This window comes from Ambystoma mexicanum, chromosome 14 (genome assembly GCF_040938575.1).
Source record: "Ambystoma mexicanum isolate Mex_15411 chromosome 14, UKY_AmexF1_1, whole genome shotgun sequence".
NCBI lineage: Eukaryota > Metazoa > Chordata > Amphibia > Caudata > Ambystomatidae > Ambystoma > Ambystoma mexicanum.
Window position 1 is genome coordinate 542,286,916 of NC_090940.1, and position 25,137 is coordinate 542,312,052.

Below are 25,137 nucleotides of genomic sequence, written 5' to 3' on the forward strand. Positions count from 1 at the left end.
TTGGCCTTGTGAGCGGTTTTCGGCGTGTCACTTGTCGCCCGCCTCTGGCCGTCCCTAGAAGATATAAGCGCAAGGCTTTCGGCGATCATTCTCTCTGCTGAGGGATCGCTCGCCGTCGCGCTAGGTACCGTCGAGTCTTTACTGGCAACGTGTGCACTCTTATGAGGCGCGTCGCCGCCTGAGGGTTTGGGGTTAGCGCCCTTATTTCCAGAGTGCCCGGTCGCCTGTCGCGGATGCGGTTGCGGGGAGGGCTGGCGACCCTTACGGTCAGCGGAAGACGCCGGTGGGACCGGCGCCTCCGTTGGCGCTATGGCTGCCTTCGTCTTCGACTAATGCGTGCCATGGGGTATGTGCTTATGAGATTTCTTGTGTGCGTCTTTGTCGCCGGGGTGTTCATCCCCATAAGCTGGGCGTGAGCCGGGCTTGTCGGGGCCGGGGACGGACGAAGAGGAGCGAGAACGCTCCCTAGAGAGTTCTACAACCTCCGTTACGGAGGCCGTGTAATCACTGTCCTCGTCACATTCGGCGGCAGCGGGTGAGGAATCTGACCTAGAAATGGCGTAGGTCGCCCACCTTTTGACCCTGCGGTCCTTTATCGTTTTGGGCTTAAGTAACTTACAGGCCGCACAGCCGTCCTCCTTGTGATCGAGGGGCAAGCAACGGTTGCACCGTTTGTGCTTGTCCTTCCAGGTATATTTGCCTTTGCAAAGTGGGCAAAACCTAAAGGGCGTCCTCTCCATAGCTGAGGGCAAGAAGTGTGATTACGACCTCGAAAGAGAGGGAGGGGAAAGAGAAAGGCATTCTCGGAGTGAAAAGAAAAGATCACACAACCCCACTCTCCCTATGTGTAAGGCCGGCGAGGCCAGGCCACGTGTTCGGCGACGCCGAAGGATCTCCTCCGCTCGTCCTTCCGTCGAAGATCTTGCTCGGCGGAGAAACAGCTTGCAGCTTCGTCGAGGGAGGGATCTATGTGTTAGATATTAATAATAATAAACGACCAAGGGTCGGAGAAATGATTTCGCAATGTCTCTCGAGGAGCTCCGCATAGAGGCGACCAATAACTGGGCGGAAAAAAACAATCTGAGGGACCTCAACGCGTGAGGGATTGTGGGTACAACGCACGTCACTATAGGGATAGTGTTACAGACACGCCTTGTCGACGTCCCCTTTTCGACTACGAAAAACAAAATGCAATACTCTGCAGTGACCACTGGATGTCGGACTATGCACAGAATGTGATTCTAAGCAGATTAACAAACATCAGAAATATATAAATATTTTTTTACATTTCATGCTGGACTCTGACGCCCCCCCCCCGGGATGCGGGGCGCGCCCCACAGTTTGAAGACCTCTGCTGTAAAGTGATGATTTTATATTCGAGATATTTACTTTCAAATTGTAACATCAGTCAGATAGCTCACATGGATAAAGCCATCACACAAGGATTGCAGAGTAAGTTCTAACCCCAGAGCTGTCACTTTTATAAACCAACATGGGCAGTGCCAACAGTTTGGGCATTTGTGTAGGCATCAGAAAGGCAATTGCCAGGGTATTAACTGGCTATTGATTGGTAGCAGGTGCAAAATAGTGCAGGTACCTGGGCATATAATAGCAGTGTCAAGCAAATGCCCAATACTTATACACAAGCCAACACTGTTGGATGTGCCAAAGCTTGTTTTCAGGACATCAGTAAAGGACACACATAGTACTTAAAAATCGAATGGCTTAGGGCAGACACGGTTCTGACATGTTTATTACAACAGGGGTGCGTTTGCAGCTCCAAATAAGTCATTAACTCTCAGAAGATTGCTTTGAAAAACCACTGGAAGGCACTTTGAGTGCAGAGTTTGATGGTAAGGCTTGATTAAAATGAGCTCAGAGTTCCCATGAGGAAATGTTTTCGGGCGGGAGGGGCAGGAACTGTGTAGGAGGGGCATAGGGATTAGCATGGCCATGGGAAGTCAATGAGTGGACAAATAACCAAACAACGCCTACTGGTTGTGTGCCCCTGTCATATGCCATGTATCCCCATCTATACCCTAATGCAGCCGTTTTGGCTTATGGTGCAAGCACCACCTAATAGTCCACACTAAATCAAATGTATGTAGTGTGCTGGGCTGCGAAACTAGGATGGGTGCTGCGCCATAGGAAAGTCATGGTGCACTGTCAGTTCACATTCCTCCCTCTGCACCACAATCGACTTAACGGCAGCAATGAATTGTGCTATAACTAACCCCGCAAAGCGCAGGCAGAGGGCACCCACCAATTACACAACAATTCAAACGGTCCAACAAAATTGGCCCCTACGGCAGGTTTTGTCCCGCAACTGGTACGACAACCAGACAGACAATGGCCACAGGCTTCCAAATATGTTTGCTTTTGGGAGGTTGCCGTACTTCCCAGAAGCGTCACCTTTCACACTAATTTCAGTTTGTTTATCAAAGATCCCAGTCTTTTCTATGGCCGGGAGGCATGAGTAACTCAACCAAGCACGGCTAGGGGGCGCCATTTCCCAAACGTGCACTCCCGAGAAAATCAAGCACTCTCCCCAAATACTCTAGGACTGGAGTTAGACTAGTAATTAATACCCATCCTAGAATATGTGAGGGAAGGCTTTTAGGGGTTCAGGAAAAAAAAAAGAATTCGCCTACCTGGCGACTTTTTTCCAGGGGACATATTCATATAGAACCCTAGCACAGTTTCCTCATGGCACCAGGTTACTTCTGTTATCACAACTGTAATGGGGAGATCAAAACTGCAAAAAAAGCTCTAGATTTCCGAAAACATGCAGAAGAAACGAGCTATATCTGGCATGGGGCCATCTGAGATCTGCAAATATTTCAAGGGTGCAAGCCAGGGTGGTCACAGTAAAGACCTTGGGCCAGGGAGCACGGCCTATACCTCCCAGCACAGTGGGAGCTTGGGTAACTATGGCGCCCCCCATTAATCTTACATGATTCACAATTGTATATTTAAAGCTTTCTACATATTTATGGGTGTGACGCTAAGTATTTCTCGCTGTTGTACACTAAAGTGGGCAGCTTTGACGATTTAACAAAATTAATGTAATGGGTGTTGGATCAATGGGAGCAGCAGTGCTACCTCTATCCCTAACTTTCTAGGCCTGTCCCAATAAAATACATTTAAAAGACTTGACTCTCCGTCAGGTTGGAAGGCAGTCTGGTGACATTAAGCTTTGTTTGTCGCTGTACTGACTTGCTGATGTCCACCAGTAAATCTTGAAGATACTCGTGGCCCAAGAATGCAGTACCTTCTCTCCCTAAAACCAGCAAGTCCAGAGGGGGGTTACATAGCTGCTAAGCTTCCCAGTTCCCTGAGGGGATCTCAAGCCAGTTCTGGTCTTTGCCATTTCATGCTGGGACCTGTAGTTTGGGTGTTCCCATTGTAGGTATGGGCCTACACATCCCAGCATGCAATGGAACAAAAATCAGGACTGGTTAATGGTGTCGCGCAGAGAACTGGGAAACGCGTCAGCTTTGGTACAGGAGTGTTCAGGATAACCGCTACAGCTATGTAAATAACTCTAGCCTAAGTCGTATTGCATTCAACTGTATTTTGTGTGGTAATCCTGAAAATATGGAGTGGATTAAGCTCTGAAAGTTACGATTTTTTAGGGTGCAAAAACTACAGATACGAGTTTCCCTGTTCTATCTAAAATCAGAAAACAATGCCAAGAATGGTTTATAATAAAACAACAAAATCTCAGGAAAAAATGAATACATTTACAATAAGAAGAAAAAAAAAGGATATTTCAAAATGTATATTATAAGCAAGCCACAATTGATTGAGCCAGGTCAGAGATCTCAATGGCCATTCCCTAAAAGCCGTAATCCACCCCAGGTTTTCAGGTGACATTTTGGTTTGAAAAGGTTGGCAGGGATATAAAAGTCCAAATGCATTTTCATATAATAGTACACTTATAATAATGAAAAAGGCTTTATGTGGACAGCCTGCTCTCACAAACCTGTGCCTCGGGTACTTATAAGAGTCAATAAACCTATACCCCTAGTGCCTTTTCTTACCTGTGAAAAAACCTGTCCAATACATGACCGCGGTCCCAAAGAAAACGGGAAGTAGCTGAAGTAGGGCCTAGAGGAAAAAACATAAGAGATACTGACGTTAAACAGCCCTAGCTGGTCAAATGATGAACAGATGAGCGGTTAGAGCAGACGGCAAACATACGAAATGTTAATGAATATTTAAATCCCACTTGCATATACTCTACGTTAGGGTGTATAAAGCTGCTTTCACACAGAAAATGGGCTCAGAAAGTAGTTATAAAAATGCAACTTAACACAAAAGCGGGTTATGGAGTGATCGATTTTCTTGACCAATTGTACGGTAAGAGCTATTTTATCATTAAATAAAAATCATGTGAACCCGATGACATTTCATGGTCGGACAGCTTATACTGTTTAAAGTCAAACTTCAGGTATTGTAACAAACTCATTTGGGCACTTCTTATTATGGGGCTCTGGAGACCAGGGACGCCCAGCCACCACCATAAGAGCTCCCTACAGGCTGGTAATGAAGGGGTTCTGAGGGCCCCTCCTCCGCTTCCCGGTTCTTCTTTGTGGCAACCTTCCTGGGAACCCCTCTGCAGGGCACCCATATTCCATGCTGACCGGGTAGCGAAGGTATAACCACCAAATGAAGACTGCAAATCATGTTGCTGCCCTGTGGAAGGAACAGAGCATGTACACCATCTGCCAGCTCTCTGTACAGCCCCCTAACTTATCCTGGAGAGGGCATCCCTCATAGGAAATATGCACGTGATCACTAAAGGGGTCGAAGGGTTCAGTAGAAGACATTAAAGAAGGACTATCAAGTGGCAGCAGCAACAATAAATTAAAGATGGCGGCGTGAGGAGAGCTTCAGGAGACCACAGGATTCTGGGTATTAAAGAGTGGAAACAGACTGTGAGGGAGAAGCTTGCGTGTTAATGGATGCCAAACACGATTGGTGTTCAAAAGGAATATGAGCTGTGTAACAAGGATTGAGTGGCAATGGGCTAAATGTGATAACATATACGATGTCTGTGTATCAAGGGCTCCGCATACACAGGGCCACAGGGCTCCACAGGCAAAGACATTTACCCCGAGACCCTCCTCTTAATATTCTATGAGGTTCCCCTTATATGGAAGGGGAGACATCTGTAGAAATGAGAAGCTGAGCTCTGCTCGAACCCCAATGGAGTGACGTATATTGCAGCCATTTTGTCTCCACATCTAAGATCAGTTTACAATATTAGTATAAATTAAACTTGTTTTGCAGAGAGAGAGTACACAAAATGTTGTTGCTCAAAACGTCCTTTCTTCTTGGAAATAGCCATACTCTGATCAAGACCAACTGATCTGTTCATGTGAGCCCTGGGGGCAATACTTGATTTTGTGTTGCTTGCCACTGACTGCTGCAGTGCTCACACATTCGTTACAGAATCAAAAACACTAATAAAGAACACACACAAAAAATAACAGATAGTTGTAAACCTTGCAACCTGGCCCTCTAGTACCTTACAAGGTCTGTCTGTACCCCAGCATCCGCCACAAAACCTACCCTCTCAACCCCCACCCCCCGCCCCACATTAAGACAATGTAACGACAGAGGGATGGCGACATTCCTGCAGAAAACATAATATGAGAATACATACAGGTTTCCAAATATAAAGCACATTCCCACCTTGGGGGATGCTTCTGTCATTGCTTCCTTATTCCTACTTTGAAAGTTAAAAAAACACGGGTGGAACTTGTGTCAGCGGCGGCTTGGGGGTCTCTAGCAAACCCATAATGACTCTGAGCCACCAGAGACCAAGGGACACAGAGTATAACAGAGAAGAGAAAGTGCATGAGGAAGGAGGGAGAAAATAGAAGTAGGGAGAAGTAGAGTGAGACAGTGAGAGAGAGCATGAGAGACCAAGCAAGCACTCGATCTGCGTAGGACTCATCGGCCACAGTAAGTACATATGGATTGTTTTGAGGGAGTAGTTGACTCATGTTTTGAGCAAATGTACTTATTTCTTGCAAATAACGTGTACTGTTTGTGAGTCTTGAAAAAAGTCCATGCCCGAAACAGCAATATATTACAGTCCCATTTAAAGTCATTCACAGGTTAATTTGAAATGCTTGGTGGAGTTCACTTGCACAGCACAATTATTAGAGGAAAGGAATTTAAAGAGTGCACTAAAGATGTACTTTGAAGTACATCAGACTAGTGCATTAACATGTGCATGTGCCTGCTGGGGGCAGTGAGCTGACATCCCAAAGTCTGCTTTCCTGCACCTGGGAGAGCACCAGTGTCGGCAACCTACTGTGATCTCTTACCCTCTGGCTGTGATGCATGGGTGGAGTGGCATCAACTCCTGAGACACAAGAAGAGGCTCTCAGGAATAGTCTACATACGTCCACCAGGTACCACTTTACGTAGTTGATTGGCATCCATGGACCCCGGAGTGCCCGAGATGCAACAGAGGGCTGCAAAATGGGACTTTATCACTACTTATGCAAATTCTGAGTCTAATAAGGGACATTATAATTATGCCAAATCAGACCCAAATAAAGGACATACTGGCCACAGGATTCCATTAGGCTCGATGAATTCTTTTAATAAGGCATGGTAGGATAAAAACAGTTTTTTTAATTAGCAGTTTTCTTAATCGAATGATCAATTATCTGAGAGATATAGCCATTTGACCATAACCCTAGTAGACCATTAGTTACTGTTGTGGTAGAACACCTGCTGAATGGTTGGTCAGCAGAATGCCCTAAAAATGATGTGTGTATTATTGTGTAGATTTGGAAGGATTAAGTCACTCCCTCACCACACAAATTAATGTTAGTATTCAAACTGGTGCAAATATGTGGCTGCACAGAATTCCGGCAGAGCATGAAAGGCCAACCCGCCATGCTGATAGAGGCGGTGTTCAGTGGAGGTGAAGGAGCTTTAAATGCAGAGGGGGGAGGGGAAGAAAAAGGCTAGCAGAGAGAACCCTCACATCCCCATCCCAAAAAGCAGCAGGCTGACTCAGAAGAAAAGTGGAAAAAGAAGGCCAGTAGACTGATAAAAACAAAGAGCCGAATAGCAGTATACTATGATGATTCACAGGATCTTGTCACTTCTCCCCAGAGGGGAGACCTTCTCTGTGCGGCTAGGGAGGGGAGCCCGCTATGCAATATTCGCCCTGGGGGTGGCGTAAAGCTGGACCTCACAGGAAGAGATTCCCTCTTGGGAACAGGGACTCCTGTTTGGTCCAGGAACTCCCTACACCCTCTCTTGAGGAGACAATAAGAACATCAGAGAATCAATACCTTCCCTCAAGACCAGTCACTATAATGTCGGTAATCAACCTTCACCAACCTCTCCTCCTGTGAGGAAGGCGAAGGGGAGAACCATGAAGGGTAATCAGTGGTTGGGTGTTAAGGGAGTTTTCCTAAAGTCCTACTGGCAGTAAGACTTTACTAAGCTATTCCAGTGGTTTGTAGATCCCCAACTCTTAGTACCAGTCTATACTAGCTCAGGGCCTTGGTAGTGTGGCAGAGCAGTCAGGCTATCTTGAGGAAGATGTGAGCTGTAGGGAAGTACTCTAAACCTTAGACAGGCACAACAAAGAAGCACTTGCGCATATATTTATATAAAAGATATATATTTATTATATTTTCACCAGAATCACTTTAAATTCTTCAGACGTTTACGGTAGAACACTTAGGAATACTAGATAATACACTTCAAAGGGCACTTTCACTTTTGTGTTTGTTTGCAGTTACAATTGTAGCAACGTTAGAAAGGGAAAAGACAAGGTTATTGTATTATCAGTAATTGCCCTCATGCGGTTTTTACTCTGCAAACACATAGAAAAATCACTTAAAGGGAGGAAAATAAGTGGCTAGTGCAACATGAGCTTAGTTCAAGGTTCTAGGGACAGGTTCTTTGCCTTGCAAGTCTTTTAAGTCCAAAAACGCAAGCCTAGCTCAAAGGCAGTTCAGAGAGGGCTTGAAGTCTAGGCAGACGGCAAATAATGAAGAGTTCCTGTGGATTTCGTCCAGTGTCTAAAGTTGCTGAAGTAGCAAATTAGCAACTAACAAAGGAGACCTAAAAACTGACTTGAGAAGGGGCGACAAGCAAGCAGCAGCTTGGGTCAGAGGTAGGAGGGGGTTGCCCCGGACACCTCTATGTGCACGCTGACATACTGGAGCAACTTCTTGGAATCGGGTAAGCAATACCTTTTTCCCCACAGTAACTTTGGTTTGAAGAAAGTGTTTGTGTTGGCTTCTCTGCGATGTGGCAGCTCTGGACCCGACCTTCGGAGTCCTTGGTCTGGTGACGAAAGGCAGGGCAATGGACCGTGCCTCTCAGCAGCATTCTTGAGGGAGGACCTGTAGCACAATTTTCAGCAACTTCTTGGTTCATGCTGCGGTTTTGGCACCTTTTCAGCAGCACCAACAAAGGATGCAGATAGCCCGGTCAATCTACTTTGCTTCCTTTAGTCCCACACTCTGATGAGGGGGTCTGGGTGAGTTGGATCAGATCTCAGAAGTGTCCTTACGGGCTCAGCAGAGATGTGGATAGATTCAGCCTTTCCACGATGATGCACTCGAAATGGGTAGCAAGTCTCCTTGTATTGGGGTTCCTCAGCTCTGAAGATCCTAGAACCTCGGGAGATGGCTTGTTTCAAAGTTTGTCATGGGACTGTTTGTTCCCACCAGCCAAAGGGAAGGGGTCGTCCTCTTCGGAGCTCCACTGTCACATAGAAAACAGGGTCAGGACAGCAGTGGTCCCTTCACAGTCTCGCAAAGGGTCTGCAGGCGTCTCTGGTCATCTTCTTCTTTGGTTACTTCTGTTTCCAGTGGTCAACTTGCTTTATACTCCAGAACCCTCACCTTTTATACAGTTCCAGCACACACTCCTCTGCAAGATCTCAGCATTTTACAGAAAAGGGCATTCAGCTGTCCAATCAAGACAACCAGAACCCCTGTGGGAGCTGGTCCTATTCGGGTACTTTGGCAGACAAAAGATGGGGGTGAATGACTCCTCTCCCCCTTCCTGCCTGTCCAGGCACTGTCACCTAGGTGGGGATACCTACTGGTTCACGTCAAAGGCAAATCACACACAGACCTCCTCCAAGAATGGTAGAAGGGCTAACAAAGAACAACCATGCTAATAATGGCGAAAAAAGAAGGGAGGCCCCAAGTTGGTACTTGGGTGCCCCTATTGTGAACTACCAAGGCTATGGATATAGCCTGCGATATAGAAAATACACAATAGTTGGTATAACATGTCCACTGCCACCAGCCATAACTAGGTGATTGTCTATGTGACTACAAAGTAAAAGGAGCAGCGAGAAGGGGTATAATAAGTATCCCTTTGGCACTCCACTGAAGGTGGCTTTTGCCAATCTCTCAGACTATAGAGTTTTGGGAGAGACACTAATTATCTCTCTATCCTTAAGAACTCTAGTTTACTTAAGGATATAGAAAAATAATCTTAAAGGGGGACCTTAGGGTTCCCCAGCAACACTGCCCATAAGAAGCTGTGTGCTGCAGTAGTAAAATACAGATGCCTTTAAGAGCTATGGAGCAGACAGACTCCATAGTACAGGTAGATTCCAAAGAATTGAGTTCCAAAAGACAAAGCCCATAAGAATGAGTGAGTGGAAAAAGGCTCCAATCATTCAGGATTAAAAGAAAAAGGTCCAGAAGTCCAGCATAAAGTGCTGGGGGGTCTCACTAGGAGAGGGGATGAAGCACAATGATGATAAATCTCCCTAACATTGGGCACCAACCACACTGAGACAAAGGAGATGGGGCAAAGCATGACGAATGGATCATGGACCAAGGACTGTGGACCGACCCTGTGGAGGGCCCAATCCTTCCTCGTAACAACCAAGGAAGGACAAATAGAAGGAGATCTCATCTCTAGAGCCTGGGAGATTTGAATCCGAGCCCAGGAACCAGTCGGCGAACACAAAGCTGCCTGTTGTGGAGCGTCGGGGCTAGACAGAGAAGAGAGAAAAGGCATTCAGGAAGCAGAAGGTTGAAACGAGCATCTAAGGAAGGCCTGGAGGTGCTGGCGTGACCCAGACATGGTAGACCTAGCAGTCCTTAAACCACACCGAGACCATACCAGGGACAGCTCTGGGTAGTCAAGGAAGGTAAGATGGAAGACGAGAAAGTCCATGCAAGTTATGACACACACACAAACCCGGACTCTGCAGGAACAACCAGTGATGCTTATCCTGTATGAAAGAGGTAACGAGAATGGTGTGAGACCTGTGTGGGGGAAGTGGCACAAATCGAATGAGGATTACGGACTACTCATAATCATCCCAGTGCCTGAGAAGGGTGTGAAGCTAATGAAGATTACCAAGGGACTACTCGTACTCGCCCCAGTACCCAAGAAGGGTGTCAAGCTAATAGAGATTACCAAGGGACTACTCATACTCGCCCCAGTACCTAAGAAGGGTGTGTAGCTACTAAAGATTACCAAGGGACTACTCATAGTCATCCCAGTGCCCGAGAAGGGTGTGAAGCTAATAAAGATTACCAAGGGACTACTCATACTCGCCCCAGTATGCAAGAAGTGTGTGAAGCTAATAAAGATTGCGAGAGACAGGAAAGCCTCCAGAAAACAGTGGTGCAAGAACTAAAACATATGAAACCGAGAGAAAAGTGGAAAGGGGCCAGTGGTCCACAGATACTGGAAGAATTGTGTGTGCAACTAAACCCACAGTACAGGGGAGAATCCCAAGTACTTCGTTCACTGACAAGGAACAGAGACACACTTATAGGTTTGGAGGAGAGCCACGACCAGCGTCTCTGGCTACAAAACCTGGAATTGAACAAGGAACTGTACCAATAGTAGGAAAGGGGAAGCCCTGTGGCGATAAGAGCACATTTGAAGAACTAAAGGAGCTTGTAGAGAAAATATTTAAAAGCCATCCCAAGAAAGACTTGTTGATGCTGAAGAAGCCTGTCCAGGAGAAGGGAGTCATTCTCCTGGACCCCTCTTTTCTGAAAAGTGATAGGGATAGAATAGGGTAGTGTGGGAGAGAGGCCAGATTATTACTTTGGACAATCTCACTGACAACAAGCACCCTCTTTAGATTTGTGTTAGTTAGGACAAACACCATAATATTATTAGGGATAGCTAGGCCTGATTAATTATTTAAATAAAACCAATTGACGAAATTTCACCAGTGACTCTGCCTCTTTCGGACCTACCTAACCACACAGAAAAGTCAATGGAATGTCAACACAACAACAGCCCAGTGTTGGGGTGGATAGGTTATGGAGGAATAATGGGGTACAAAGTAAATAGGAGGGCGGGTTCTTAGTGAGCGTCATGGTAGCAAGTGGAATGAGGGAATGACGCCAAACTGATTTGGAAAGCCAATCACATCTGGGTCTTATCATTGAAAGCCATTTAGGGAAATCCGTTTAAAACTATATCATAGCATGGAATGGTCACATCGCCCCCTGCTTTAGACACCAGCGGCTGGATTAAACACATGTTTTGGGCAGTGCAAAACCTTTGGTTGGAAGTGATATGGATGGATTGTAACATCTGTCCCTAATTACCGTATATCTGTACGGAATGCTCTTTTCTGCAAGTGCTTCGTTAGGCACATGCTTTCTTTGCTTTCTTTGAGGAAACGGATGGCATCCATTTTCTTTCGCCTTTTTGTTGAGTTTGAGAATTTTGCGTTTAGCGTGCACGTTCATATGCCCTGCCGCAGTGACTCATGTCATGCGTGGCACCCTGAGAGGATCCTGGCATTTCCCTGGGCATGGTGCGACTTGTGCGCCACTTGTGAACAAATAAACCATAGGTCCTGCCATAGATGCATGTGCAAAGCCCATCTTGCACAATGCAAGGGCGGTCAAACATACCTGTAGTGCAATATGATGCTAATGAGCCCCAAGCAAACATTTTGCAGTGGCCAAAAACGTTTGTCATCATGCCTTCATGGCAGTGTCATCCTCCAGCCTTACAACTGCAGTCACTGTAGTTCAGGGGTCTACACCCTGTGGCTGTCCAGATGTTCTGTGCCAGAACTCCCATGATCCTCACCATGGACTAGGCTGACTAGGGTTAATGGCAGGTGTAAATACCTTTTGCAGACCTCTGATCTGTTAGCAGCAAGAGAAATGTTGAATGCTGGCAACATCGAAACCCATTCAGAAAAGCCTAATGTGAATAGGTAAGGTTTTGAGGTTTTAAAAAAACACCATGATTATGCATCCTAAATGGTTAATATTACTTACAGAAATACCTTCAAAATAAAGCCCCCCTCCCACCAATATACAGAGTATATGACTAGAGTCAGGGATTTCCATGTCCAGTCCTCGAATGCAAAATCCGCTCCATGTTTTCAGGATATCCACACAACCTATATTTGAATACAGTGACTTTAAAGGGAAGTGATGTACATACCAAGTGCTTAACCAGAAAATCTGGCATATTTGAAACCTTGAGGACTGGACTTGTAGAACCCTGGTCTAGAAACTTCAAAACATCAATATATTTGCTTTTAGAAATAAACTTACTTTGGCGCATCTGGGTGAAATCTGTCCGGGTCAAAGGTGTTTGGATCCTTAAAATACTGTTCCATCCTGCCCATTACATAGGAGTTGAACTGTAAATGAAACGAATGTCACTTTTTGTTTTCAGGGCCTTCTCTGAATCACAGGCGTGTAATGTGAACATAATACGGTTCAGCATGCAGCAAATAAACCTACATTCTCAATGTTTGAACAGTACATTCTGTAATGCTGGAGCGTGCGCCAGTGAGGTCTATTCTGTGGTAGGTAACTGATGCCCAAGTTAGTGAGACTCTAACAAAGGTGAAGGGCACCTAGCAAAAATTACAGCTCGATGGCAAGGACTTCAATGGGTTTGGTCCTTGGGCAGGGAGATGTCTCGCCTGGGCCTTTCCGTGATGGAGCATTGCCCGGTACCCAGTGTGCCCACATCACAAAGGGAAGCGTGAAAGGCTAGCATTTACAGGGGAAAGGACTCGCATTCTAAGCGTGCTGATTGCCTAGAGCGGTGTGATTAATAAAAAGACCAAAAGTATCCAATGTAGGCTTGTAGTGAGCTGGTAATGGCATCGGTGGCAGACTGCACTAGCTGGGAAATGTCAGCCGCACTAAAGTAATGGCATGTGTGAAATAAGGCAATTAAAGGGAATGATACCAGATAGCGCAGCTCACCAAAGATATCATTACAGCCATTAGCACCCACTGCACCAAGCAGGGGGTTAGTAGGTGTGCAAAGGAAGTGGAACCCCTGAAGAGCCGTGCGTAATGAGAGGAAAAGGAGACCAACAGTGGACTCCGGCAGAACGCATACCGATGGCTGTGCACAGAGGGAGCGACGAGTGCTGGGAGAGGCAGCATAGAGTACAGGACATCAAAGCAAATTTGACACAAAGCATGTACTAATTTCACATTTATAATCTCAATTAGTTTGCCTTTCTGCTGTTTGAAATGTGACTGGAATGGGTGGCCATTGCCTGCCTCCTTAATTTCTTGTCAGAACAAAAGGGCAGAAGATGAAGTGAAGTAAGAATCAGGCCTGGTGCATTGGTAAATATCAACGTGGGTACCGACTGAACGGAACTGCAGCTCAGCATTTCAACATTAGGCCTGGTGCATTGGTAAATATCAACGTGGGTACTGACTGAACGGAATTGCAGCTCAGCATTTCAATATTAGTTCTGGTGAAATGGTAAATATCAACGCGGGCACTGACTGAACGGAACTGCAGCTCAGCATCTCTTGCTGTTTAGAAGGGTAACAGCCACATGAGTGCTCGGATTTTCCATTTTAAACAAATATAAACATTAAATCACTTGGTAAAATGCATGTAGTGCCATTAACACTAAAGGGTTTAATAACACCCTCTAACATGCAATGCTTGGTGGACAGGTAGCTGTGCTTTAAAATAAATGCGTTTTACTAAATCAACTATGGCAGTTGCTAGAGCTTTGAACTGCTAAGGAACACAATAGGGCTGTGTGCACATGAAAGCAGATGGAAAGTCATAAAGGGTTAACTGCAGATATGAAAGAACAGCTATGATACTCTGCGGGTGTGTTGCTCCGTAGAAGGAAACATCCAACAAAGAGTTTGCTTTGCCAGGAGGTAGGGAGGACATGTTAGCTGCGATTCCCCATGCTTTGCTGGTAAAGATGGCAGGGTAACAAAAGAACATTGCTCTGGCTACCTGTGATATTGCCATACGGGAATGAAAATGAAGCATTGTTTACGCCTTTGTGCAATTACCTATTTGTTTGGAGAACAGATCTTATGTCACACCATGTGGTCAGTGACTCGGGGAGGTGGCTAGCTAACTCATTTCATGTAAGAACCGAATTTTCATGAAAATTCGAAAAGTAGCCTTTGACTGAATGAATGCCTTATGCAATGTATCCAGGGTTATGTGCTTGTAAAATGACCTATAGAATAGAACACTGGAGGGAAGGAGGACCTCTGTTGCTTGATCAGGTGCTGGCCTGTCGCCCAGGCTGGAAAAAGATGTTTGCCCTGCTTACTGCAATCATTCAGCTCCTCCTGCCCTGTCCGTGCATTTTGAAACTTAAACTGGTGTTGGCAATTTTGACCTCTGCCTTATCTCGCACAGAGAAGAGCCTTTTGACAGAACTTCAAGCCGCTTTCCCGCTTTCATTCACTGGCTATCGAATCCTGGCTGCCACACATACATGTGAAAAAGGCATTTTTAACATGCTGTGTGCACATTTCTATGAATCAATGTGTGTGCTTTCAAGATGTTAATGCAATAATAGTTGATGATGCAAAGTCAGTTTCGACTAATACAAAAAGATTATATTTTGTTAACAGTCATTAGCCTAGGTTCTAATTTTGGTGTAACCATGGCGATTTCTGGTTGTAGAAATCTCGCCTTACCTAGATTGGAGGATCGTTTTAAAACAAACTAAGTAAATAAAAGAAACAAAGCCTCGGGTACAGATTAAATACATAATTAAAAATAGAATCAAAATGATAAAAAGCCTCATTACTCCATCTTCTCAAATGAATGTGTAGTCGTGGCTGGACTTGTCACAGTAGGGCTGGTTTCACAGGGTCTTGGCAGTGATGGAGTGATCACTGCACGCAGATGCAACAATTTATAGCAGCCATATGGAGCATCACTTAGTAAAGAGCCAATCCCGAAAGAGGAAGAGATCAACTCTTTTACATCACATGTGCTGGAATATGACATGTAATTGTCCCTTTCCTATGCTGGTTGTATTATAAAGGGAATCCTGGTGTCACGTTGCAGACACAAGATGCAGATGTAGGACCTCTAAATAGCATTAGAAATGGTGGGAAATGACCCCTTTGCCAGTATTACTGTTTTGCTGGGAGGCAATCAGGGTTGCTTGGCATTACCGGATGTGATAAATACTGCTAGTGGTAATTACCCAAATGGCATAAATATCACTGGTGTTAAACATATTTCACTGAATTTAAAGCATCTATAGAAGTACAGCTGGAGGTAACATTACGCAATCCGAGGTAAGAGATACTGGCAGCCCCACTGTATCTTAACTTTAGAGCCCCCCACAGAACTAACCACTCCTCGGTCATTACCAGACAGTTTCACAGCTGATCTTATTTTCAGTGGTAACAACCACCATTTTCAGCCAGTACATTATCATAATCGGTGGCAAAGCCATTAGTACTAGAAGTAACACACTTATCTCTAGCTGTAATTTTACCACTGGCAGTAACCGGCTAGAGTGGAGTCCATCGACGGGCATTCATTTTCTTCTTGAAGATGGGCAGATTTGCCACTTACTACAAAGGTTAAGCTGCCAACTTTCTGCAATGGGGTCCATCACCTGATAGTGATTTCAATGATTGTCCCAGTTGCAATGCCACCATTCATGCATTACACGGGGAATGAAGATTGTGTTTTGTGAGCTTCGATTGAAACCTTCATATCACTTCAACTCATTCTTTCTACTGTAATTGCGATTTTTAATTACATAATTGCAACATTAAGCAGGGCGCTTAATTTTAGATGTCTGGTTAAATTAACCAAACACCTTGATAGTTATATATTTTTTATAATAATTCAAATATTTTCTTTGGAAAGAATTGAGCTCTTTGCCCAAGTGTTAAACCATATAACAAATATAGTATACATGATTCATACCTTCAATAGAACGAACTGAGGCTGGACAGCGCAAACCCGATATTGATCATTACCTTCCAATATCAGGAAGATTAATGAAGACAATCATATTAGCAGAGATTTTTTTAAGTTGTTGCCAAAGGAAAATAACTCCCTCAGGGGACATTACTCAGAGGTAATATATATATGGTGCAGGCTCATTGGGGGTGATAGAATCACATGGCAAGTTGCAGCAGCAAAAATGTTAGAATACATTGACCAACAATTACTCAACAACAATGGGTGTCACCAAGAACAAACACAACAGTGACCACAACATCCATCAAATGAACCGACAAATCACAAATTGCTCACAGAAAGCGACAAACTGATCGGATAAATAATTGTATGAAATGATGAGAAGACCTGTATTGTAAAAATCCAATGTGATTAAACAATAATAAAAAAAAAAAAAAAAAAAAAAAAAAATATATATATATCAATTAACAATTAAATGTACAGGCATTACAGAATATAAATTAAAATAATCCCAGATTTTCAAAAACAGGATGAACGGGGTCTATCTTCATTGGTGAACATGAGGGGGGCAGTTCCTCAAGCCAGTCGAGGGATAGAGACCAGTTTCGCCATTTGAAATATCTTAATGTGTCACCAGCAGTGGTCGAAGTGTATGAAAAGAAGTAGTGGAATTATGTTCCCTGCTAGCCCGCCCCACTCCTCAGAAACCCCGTTGCCACGCTCCTCCCACGCACAAACCAAACCCTCAAACAAAAACACCTGCTGTTTAAGGGAATGTTCAGTGCTGTGTACGGAGGTACAAGTTTCAACTTCTTCCTACACTTATTTTAAAACGAAACCATTCTGGAACAGTTTCTTTCTAAAATAAAAGTATAGGAACAGTAAAAATAAAAAAAAGTAGAGGAGCACCGCTCCCACCCACTTCAACCACTGATCACCAGAGGCTTAGAGAGTGGGGTCAGAATATTTGAGCAAAGAAATGCCATTTCGAGACCGAGAAAGGAGGCGAGTATGATGGCCAAACTGCAGGTGCACAGCGGCACAGAGCGAGCAGTATGAAAATGGTGGCAATGCTCCCTTGTATTAAAAACAAAGTGATTAGAACACACAAGGATCCAATCAATGGTTTTCTACATCAAAGCCACTCGACCTGGCCAAGAAGTTGGGTAAAATATAAAAAGCAACATTTTTTATGATAACCATAAGATTAATAAACGTATTCCGGAGTGCACCAATATGGATCATGATTTACTCAAAAGGGACTTAACATAAAAGCAAGTAGCAGATTATACTAAGTCAGAAGAGGGAGATGACAATGAGGACCATGGCAGAGGGTACGAAGTAGGAGAAAAAATAGAAAGCAGAACATGGACCCAAACAAAGATAATTAAACCTTTAAGAGTCCTGGTGAAGATCTTTTCAAAAATCTGCTACAGTTCCAAGTATTGATCAGCATATGTTTCGGAAGTAAACCTCTGGGTATTAAGCGTGTTATAAATAACCTATCATATCATATTGATGAAGTGGAGCATGCATTCAGGACTAGACATCCACGGAGAGGGGAATTAAATTAAATAGTTTAGCTGGACTGTCAAAAGATCATGCAGTATTTGTTTCGCAAGCCTGTCGGAGTAAAACAGAAAAACATGGACTTAATTTAAAAATGAATTCCTCTAGCAATGTGTGGGTCCCCCATTTGGCCTGAAAACAGCACCAAGGGTTTTTACAAAGATGCTGGTGCCACGCGTGTCTCCTGCATGAGAAGGGGATCCCATTCCATCTATACATAGGCGGCTTGTTAATTAACTCCCCTTTGGTGGTCCAGACAATGTCAAAGTCATGTGCACTCTCCTGGAAACACGGGTGGGGGATCAATTATGAAAAAATTGCCGCCGACGCCATGCCAACGAATGGAGTTCATAGGAGTCCAGAACAAGGTATTTCTTCCTCCCAGGCGGGTGCTGATGATGAATCGAGTGACTGCTCTTCCGACTACCACTTCTCCCACGGCTCATCAATGGCTGCAAGTCCAGTGCAAATTTGCAGCATGTTTGTTGACAGTGCCATGGGCTTGTCTCCACCTCAAACCTTTGGTTCACCATCTACTCCATCATTTGAATCCATAGGAGGGGCTGTACGGAGCACATATTCAGATGTCAGAGAAGGGGCTTTGTTCCTACAATGGTGGCAGAGGGAACAGACTGTGAAGGGGGAGTGTGTCATCTGTCCCTCGGATCCAATTATGACAACAGATGGCAGCCTTCTGGGGCGAGGAGTGTCTCTGGCACAAAAGGCATTGCAGGGTCCGTGGTATGCATGGGAAGACTCCAGCTCGTCGAATTGGAGTGCGCTGGGCCATCTGTCGAGCACTGGAAGGATTTGCTCCTTGACTGCTCCAGCAAAGAGTTCATGTTTGCATGGGGGTTACTCTGTGCACGTCTCTCTTATATGCTAGTGTATGTAATAGTTGTAATAGTCATACAGATTACTGTAGAGTGATGTAGTAGAGCGTGGAATGAGTTTGGGGAATCTAGAATGTGGTAAGAGTGGAGTGTTCAGCTGCATGATAGTATTTAAAGGAATAAGGACTCATATGAAAGGCTCCTGTGTATTACTCCTATAAAGTGATAACAGGCACATAACAATGGCGACGAGGGGAAACATGACCAGAAGCTGAGGAGAGGAACAGGATCAATAAAACAGAAAAGAAACCAACAAAATAAGGACAATTGGCAGCAGCGCTGAATGAAAGAGCCGCTGAAGGATCTTGAAATAAGAAAAGAGGAACGGTAAGGCACGCATGTATGAGGCGGCCGCCGGAGGAGCGGATTATTTAAATATAAGGGACATTCATCATTCATAAATGATGCGCATATAAGGGCAATGCATTCTTTGAAAGGGAATGGTAAATGAACTCACTTGGGGCACGAACATTGAGCCGATCAGTGAGCGATGAGCGTATGAAAACAGAGGCATCAGAGGAAAGGACCTAAAGGCATCGAAAAACGTGCCACCATATTGACACACAAATATACTTAGAAAGGTTGCAATGGCAACCTGGTACGTGAGATGACAACTAAAACGAAATGGTGTAGTGAAATGAAACTAAACCTTATGAATATGATGAACGTGACAGAAAGGAACTGATAAAGGGCATCGCTTAATATAAACGCAAATCGCTAACGTGGAGAAGCAAGGCAGATTGTTGCATATACAAGTCGTGCTCTGAACAAGAATGAACAGGCACACTCACAAGCGGAAAGAGAAAGTTTAGCTGCTGTGTGGGCTTGTGAAAAATGTCATCACTTCGTGGTCGGGAGACGGTTGACCCTCATTACAGACCATCAAGCACGGATTTAACTTTTTGGGAACCCAAGGATTAAAATGCCATCGCGTATAGAGAGGTGGGGAATATGCTTGCAGGAATACGACTATGTTGTTATTCATAAGCCAGGAAAAGATGCTAATCCCGCGGACTACTTGTCCCGACATCCGAAAGAAGAGCCTGATGCTGGGATGCAAAGAGAGGTGGAAGATTATGTGTCGTATTTGTCTCTCAATGCTCTACCACCAGCAGTTACCAAAGAGATGTTTGTGGAAAAAAGTAGAAATGATCCTACAATTCAGGCAGCAGTTCAGCTCAGTAGGACTGCAAGTGGAGATGGCTAGATATGAAGCAAAAATCAGAAGGAGGGATGGATAAGGAAGATCTGCAAAGGCTAGCAAGAATAAGCAGTGAATTGACGGCAACCGATGAAGGATTGCTGCTGAGGGGAATTAGACTTGTGGCACCAAGAAGTCTAAGAAAAGTCCTTGTGATGTTGGCACAGGAAGGGCATTGGGGAGTGGTAAATACAAAGAAGATATTGAGAAATCAAGTATGGTTCCCTTGTATGGATGTGATTATTGAAGATATTCTACAAAATTGTTTTGCATGCCAGGTGTCTGCCTCTAGCAGTAATACAACTCCTCTTCAGATTGTACTGTTACCTGATGGTCCATGGAATAGAGTAGCTCTTGATTTTAATGGGCCCTTGGAAGAGGTAGGATGTCTCCTAGTAGCCCTGGATGACTACTCTCGATTTCCGTTGGTGAAACACGTGATGTCAACTGCGTTTCATCATGTGGCCGTGGTCCTGGATGAGTTATTTAGTGAATGGGGTGTTCCCAAGGTAATTAAAACTGATAATGGGCCATCTTTTCAAGGACATCCGTTTGTAAAGTTTGCGGCACATCTGGGCTTCAAGCACCAAAAGGTCACGCCGCTGTGGCCACAAGCAAATGGCATGGTTGAGAAGTTTATGCAGAACTTGAAAAGGGCCCGACAAAAGGCCATTGTGGATAACATGTCACTGCCACAAGCGGTTTCCCAGATGCTTTGAAGTTATCGTAACACTTCTCATGAAATGACTGGGTATACTCCTTCGGAGTTAATGATGCGCTACAAGCCTCGGACTAGACTCCCCCAGTTGGATGACTATACACCGGCAGAAGACAAGGAGATCAGGGAGCGGGACTGGTTAAAAAGGACAAAAATGAAGGAATGGACTGATCAGAAGAGAATAGCCAGGGATAATCAAATTGTAGTGGGAGAGTCTGTATTAGTGCGACAAAGGCTGCATACAAAATTGGATTCAAGATATAAACCCATGGTTTTAAGAGTAAAAAAGGATTAAAGGACCCATGGTCACTGCAGTTGGAGAAGACAACTATGAGATTACGAGAAATGCTTCATTCTTGAGGCAACTGTTTCAAGAGGATCCTAATAGTGACTCTGACAATGATGAAGAATCTGGGGTCGTGGTGCCGGACAATTCCATCTTGGATGTCGTCTCCATGGGTTCAGAGGATGCTTGTGGACAGCCTGAACTTGTGGGTTTGGGTACTGTTCCTGTCAGTTCAAGTTCCTGTGTATTAGAATGTTGTGGGAACTCTGATTCAAGAGACACGGTCCTGAGAAGCTGCCCTTGTTGGGTGGTTCAAAAGCCAGATCGATTAATTGAACAAATGTAGATGTGAATTCATCAATCTGTAAGTACAAAGTTAGATGATATTTAAGCACCTGCAAATGGCAAATTTGTTAACCTGCAAGCAACCAGTTAGATGATAAGCAGGGGGTGGGGGGGTTGTTATATGCTAGTGTATGTAATAGTTGTAATAGTCATACAGATTACTGTAAAGTGATGTAGTAGAGCGTGGAATGGGTTTGGGGAATCTAGAATGTGGTAAGAGTTGGAGCGTTCAGTTACATGATAGTATTAAAAGGAATAAGGACTCATATGAAAGGCTCCTGTGTATTACTCCTATAAAGTGATAACAGGCACATAACAGTCTCTAGGAGATATGAACCCATTGATTTTCTCTTGGGCAGAAACTCACCTTGCCTCCTTGACAGCATCCCACATGCCAGGCGGATGCTCTGAGCAGGTCCTAGCCCCTCTTCACCAGAGTTAATGTTTGAAACCTAGTGGTTTCTCCAGATTTTCAGCCAGTGGGGCAGCCTGTGGATAGATGTGATGGCATCAAACACTCAGCTGGTCCGTTTTGCACCAGGAGCAGGGATCCGGTGGCTTGGGTGTGCGATGCTCCATTTATTGTATGGCGAACTAAGTTGTACCCATCTCCCCTGCCCCCCACAACACGATTCCCTGATCTCGCAGGTCCTTGCCAAGGTCTGAAAGGGATAATGTGCAGGTCCTACGGGTCATTCAATTATGGAAGAGGAAACCATGGAACAGCATTCACGTCCCCCATGGATGTTTACCATTGCTCAATGTTAGGGAGTTTTACACAAGTTGCTGTCTGTATCAGAACTTGGAAAATCCCACCTGAGGTGACAGGGATTTTCCCCTTAGATTTAGCCTGAACTACCCAAAGTTTTGGTAGCTATGCCTGCGCCGCCAGGCTTAGTTTAGGAGGAATGAGGGCTGTAGTTAGACACACAGTACTCAAGAGTGTACAATTGGTTCAAGGAAACACTGATAAACTAGAAGTTATATAAATAGTGTATATAAAATAGTGATTTATTTTATATACACTAACGCCTTAGAAGTAAATCAGGTAAGTACTATTCACAAAGTTATATCAATGTAGGATTTACACTTTAAATCAATGTAAAGCCTCACAAAGTGAGAGAAACTACTGACATCAAAGAAGCAAACTTAGATTAACTCTTGTAACTTCAGTTAGCCCCTGCTTAACCAATCTTTAAAAGTCCAACCCTACACTAGATGATTATCACAGAATCAAGGGGGCACTGCAGGTCCAGTGACCAAAGGCTGATGAGGAAAAGAGGTAGGTAAGCAGAAAATCGAGCAGAGTCTATGAAGGTTTCTTCAGGTTTGCAGGTAACAGTTTATCAAGTTGGAACCCAATGGGTGGGCTCCCAGAACACAAGAACATTGCAGCAAGACCAAGGTAAGCACCTAGTCTCGGAACGGTACCTCTGCAATGAAGAACTTGGTTCAGCAGGATGGTCCCCTAGGCGAGGTGACAGTTTTCCCTGGTTCAAGTTGCTTGGCCTGGGCGGCTGAAGAAGGATCTTTGGAGGGAACAGATGGATGCACGCCAGCAGTCGGACGCCCAGCAGTGGATCTTTGTGGCACTGGTGCACTGGAGCCCTTCACAGGCTTCGGTTCAGCAACGGTTGTCGTCCGGTAGACTTCTCTTTGGTTCCCGGTCCACGACTCAGCTCAGGGTACATCTAGGAGTGTAAAAGAGTCATTGCAGGCCCAGAAGGATATCTACAACGTTCCAGCCAAAACCACGCTTTAAGATGTTACACCGCAAAATGGCACAGGTCCCAGGGTATTGGGAGTTTGTAGCCCAGGAAGGTCGCAGCTCTTCGTGGGATGGCGCAAAATGCAGGTGATCCTGAGATTGGTTAGGCCCACCAGTCCAGGGGAGGAAAACGTCTTCAAGAGATCTTCCCTGTCACTCAGAATTCGGGGCTGGGTCTGCAGCGGTCACCCCTCCCACTTCCTGTCCTTTCAGGCATTCAGAGTGCTTTGGCAGGATTTCAAAGGGAAGCGCGCCCAAGACAAAAGACCCATCAAGACAAAACGCCCATCAATACTTCTCCCACCCAGGCAGGTAGACAAAGGCTTGTGTAAGAACACGTCATCATGAACATGGCTTAAAAAAGTACAGCCACCATTTTAGACAAAGGGTGATCCCTGTGCCCCTTGTCGCAGCTGCAATGGCAGCATGCAACTAAACTCCACAAACATTGTGCAAAAAGGTACACTGTCACCATCCCGTCAGATGAACTGGCAAGTGTGACTAAAGGTTACTGCATGAAACAGTGAGAAAAGGGAGACAATGTTTCCCCTCAGCACTCCACGTAAGGCGGGGTGTACTGATCTCACAAAATAAAATACACAAGGGACACAAGGGTGTACCCCCGCCCTGTTAACATGTATCATCACAAGGAAAATAAAAAGGGCAATTCAAGGAGCTCCCAGCAACACTGCACAGAAAGTGCTGTGTGCTGTATTAATAAATGGTAGAAGCCAGGAAATATTGAGGAAAGCATAACTCCATGACCAAAGTATCAAAAAGAGATTTAAAAAAAAGGTTCCCAAGGAAACGAGTGCATGTGTAAAAAGGTTCCCACTCACTCAAGAGAATCAGATAAAACCAAGAGTACAGCAAAAAGTGCTGGTGGACTCACAGGTAGAGGGCATTTCACTCAAAAAGTAAATCTGCTGTAGCACTCCATCTCCACTGAAGTGTTCAAGCTGGTCTCAAACTCCACCGCCCCCCCCCCCCACACCCCCAGAAATCTACATCTATTAGCTTGGAGATTGAACGGGAAGGGCTGATTGCTAAAGAGATCTCTCTCCTGAGGTTGTGGTTTTCTGCAGGAAGACTGCACGCTTCCTACCCTTAAGTACTAAGATAGGCACTGGGCATCATTTTCTAGATGGTCGCCTCTTTGTCTTGCAACCCTTTGCGGATTCTAGGTGGCATTGGTTTGGTGGAGCGTTATGCTTCCTAGTTGTTTCAGTCTTTACCAATGGAACAGCCTCCTCTGACGCCAGGTTTTACGACTTGTGATCTCCCCACAGTATTAGAGGAATTGGTTAAATCCCTGTTTGAGCCTCTGGTAGGGGTGTCTCTCAAAATGTTTTACCTTGACGGCAGTTTTCCTGTTGGTAGTTTCTTCCGCCCACAGGCTTGAGGAACATGGGGTTTTTGCCGTGTTAGGCTCCTGACCTAGACTTTAGTGCTTCAGGGCTGAGCTTAAGCATCCCCCGTCCTTCCGCCCAAAGATTGACTCAGTGTTTTGTTTTTGCTATTTCCTTCCCTGTTTGTGTCTGGTGAGTCTACTCTAAACCTGATGGATGTGGGTAGCGCAATTAAGATTTACTTGGAAAGGTCTGCGGGGTTGCAATCCTACAACTCCTTGGTGTCTTCTGGTCCAGGTCATGTGGGGACGTGGCCTTGGGCAGCCTTCATTAGCCAGTGGGTCCGGCACAGTATTTTGGTGGCTTACGAGCATCAGAGTGTTCCATTGGCACAGGCTCCACAGGGCAAGTGTAATGGGGCAGTGGCTGCTTCGTTGGCTGAGTTGAAAGGGGTATAACTCACAGAAATCTACAGGGCCGCTACATGGGGTTTCGCTCTACTTTTGTGCCTCACTACAAGTTGTCTGAGGGTTTGTGGTGTGCAGCAGATCCTCGACATACTCTGGTGTCTTTTCTGTCAATAAAGTGTGTGTTTGCAGATCTTTGGTTGTGAATGTGGTTTGTATTTTAGTCATTTGCTTGTTACATCCTCACTTTACCGCACTGGGACGATAGAGATGGGACGAGGAGGAAATTCCCCGATTACTATCAGTAATCTTCATTACTCCAAGTTTTCCTCGTCACAGTCACCTTCCCTCACACCCTCCCTGGCATCCTGACTGAACTATGTTTTGGGCTTGGTATGTTCAGTAAG

At 45.0% G+C, this 25,137-nt stretch overlaps 1 protein-coding gene across 2 annotated transcripts in view; it reads right to left on the reverse strand.

Annotated features, from left to right (window-relative positions):
• Positions 1–25,137, reverse strand: part of LOC138526941 (cholesterol 24-hydroxylase-like) — a 291,000-nt gene that overhangs the window by 3,099 nt on the left and 262,764 nt on the right. For both annotated transcript variants that reach the window (XM_069637833.1, XM_069637834.1), the window contains exons 13-14: positions 12,561–12,649; positions 4,044–4,110 (exon numbers count right to left, since the gene is read on the reverse strand). In XM_069637833.1, the coding sequence (XP_069493934.1) occupies positions 4,044–4,110; positions 12,561–12,649 (156 nt within the window). The remainder of the gene's footprint in view (positions 1–4,043; positions 4,111–12,560; positions 12,650–25,137) is intronic.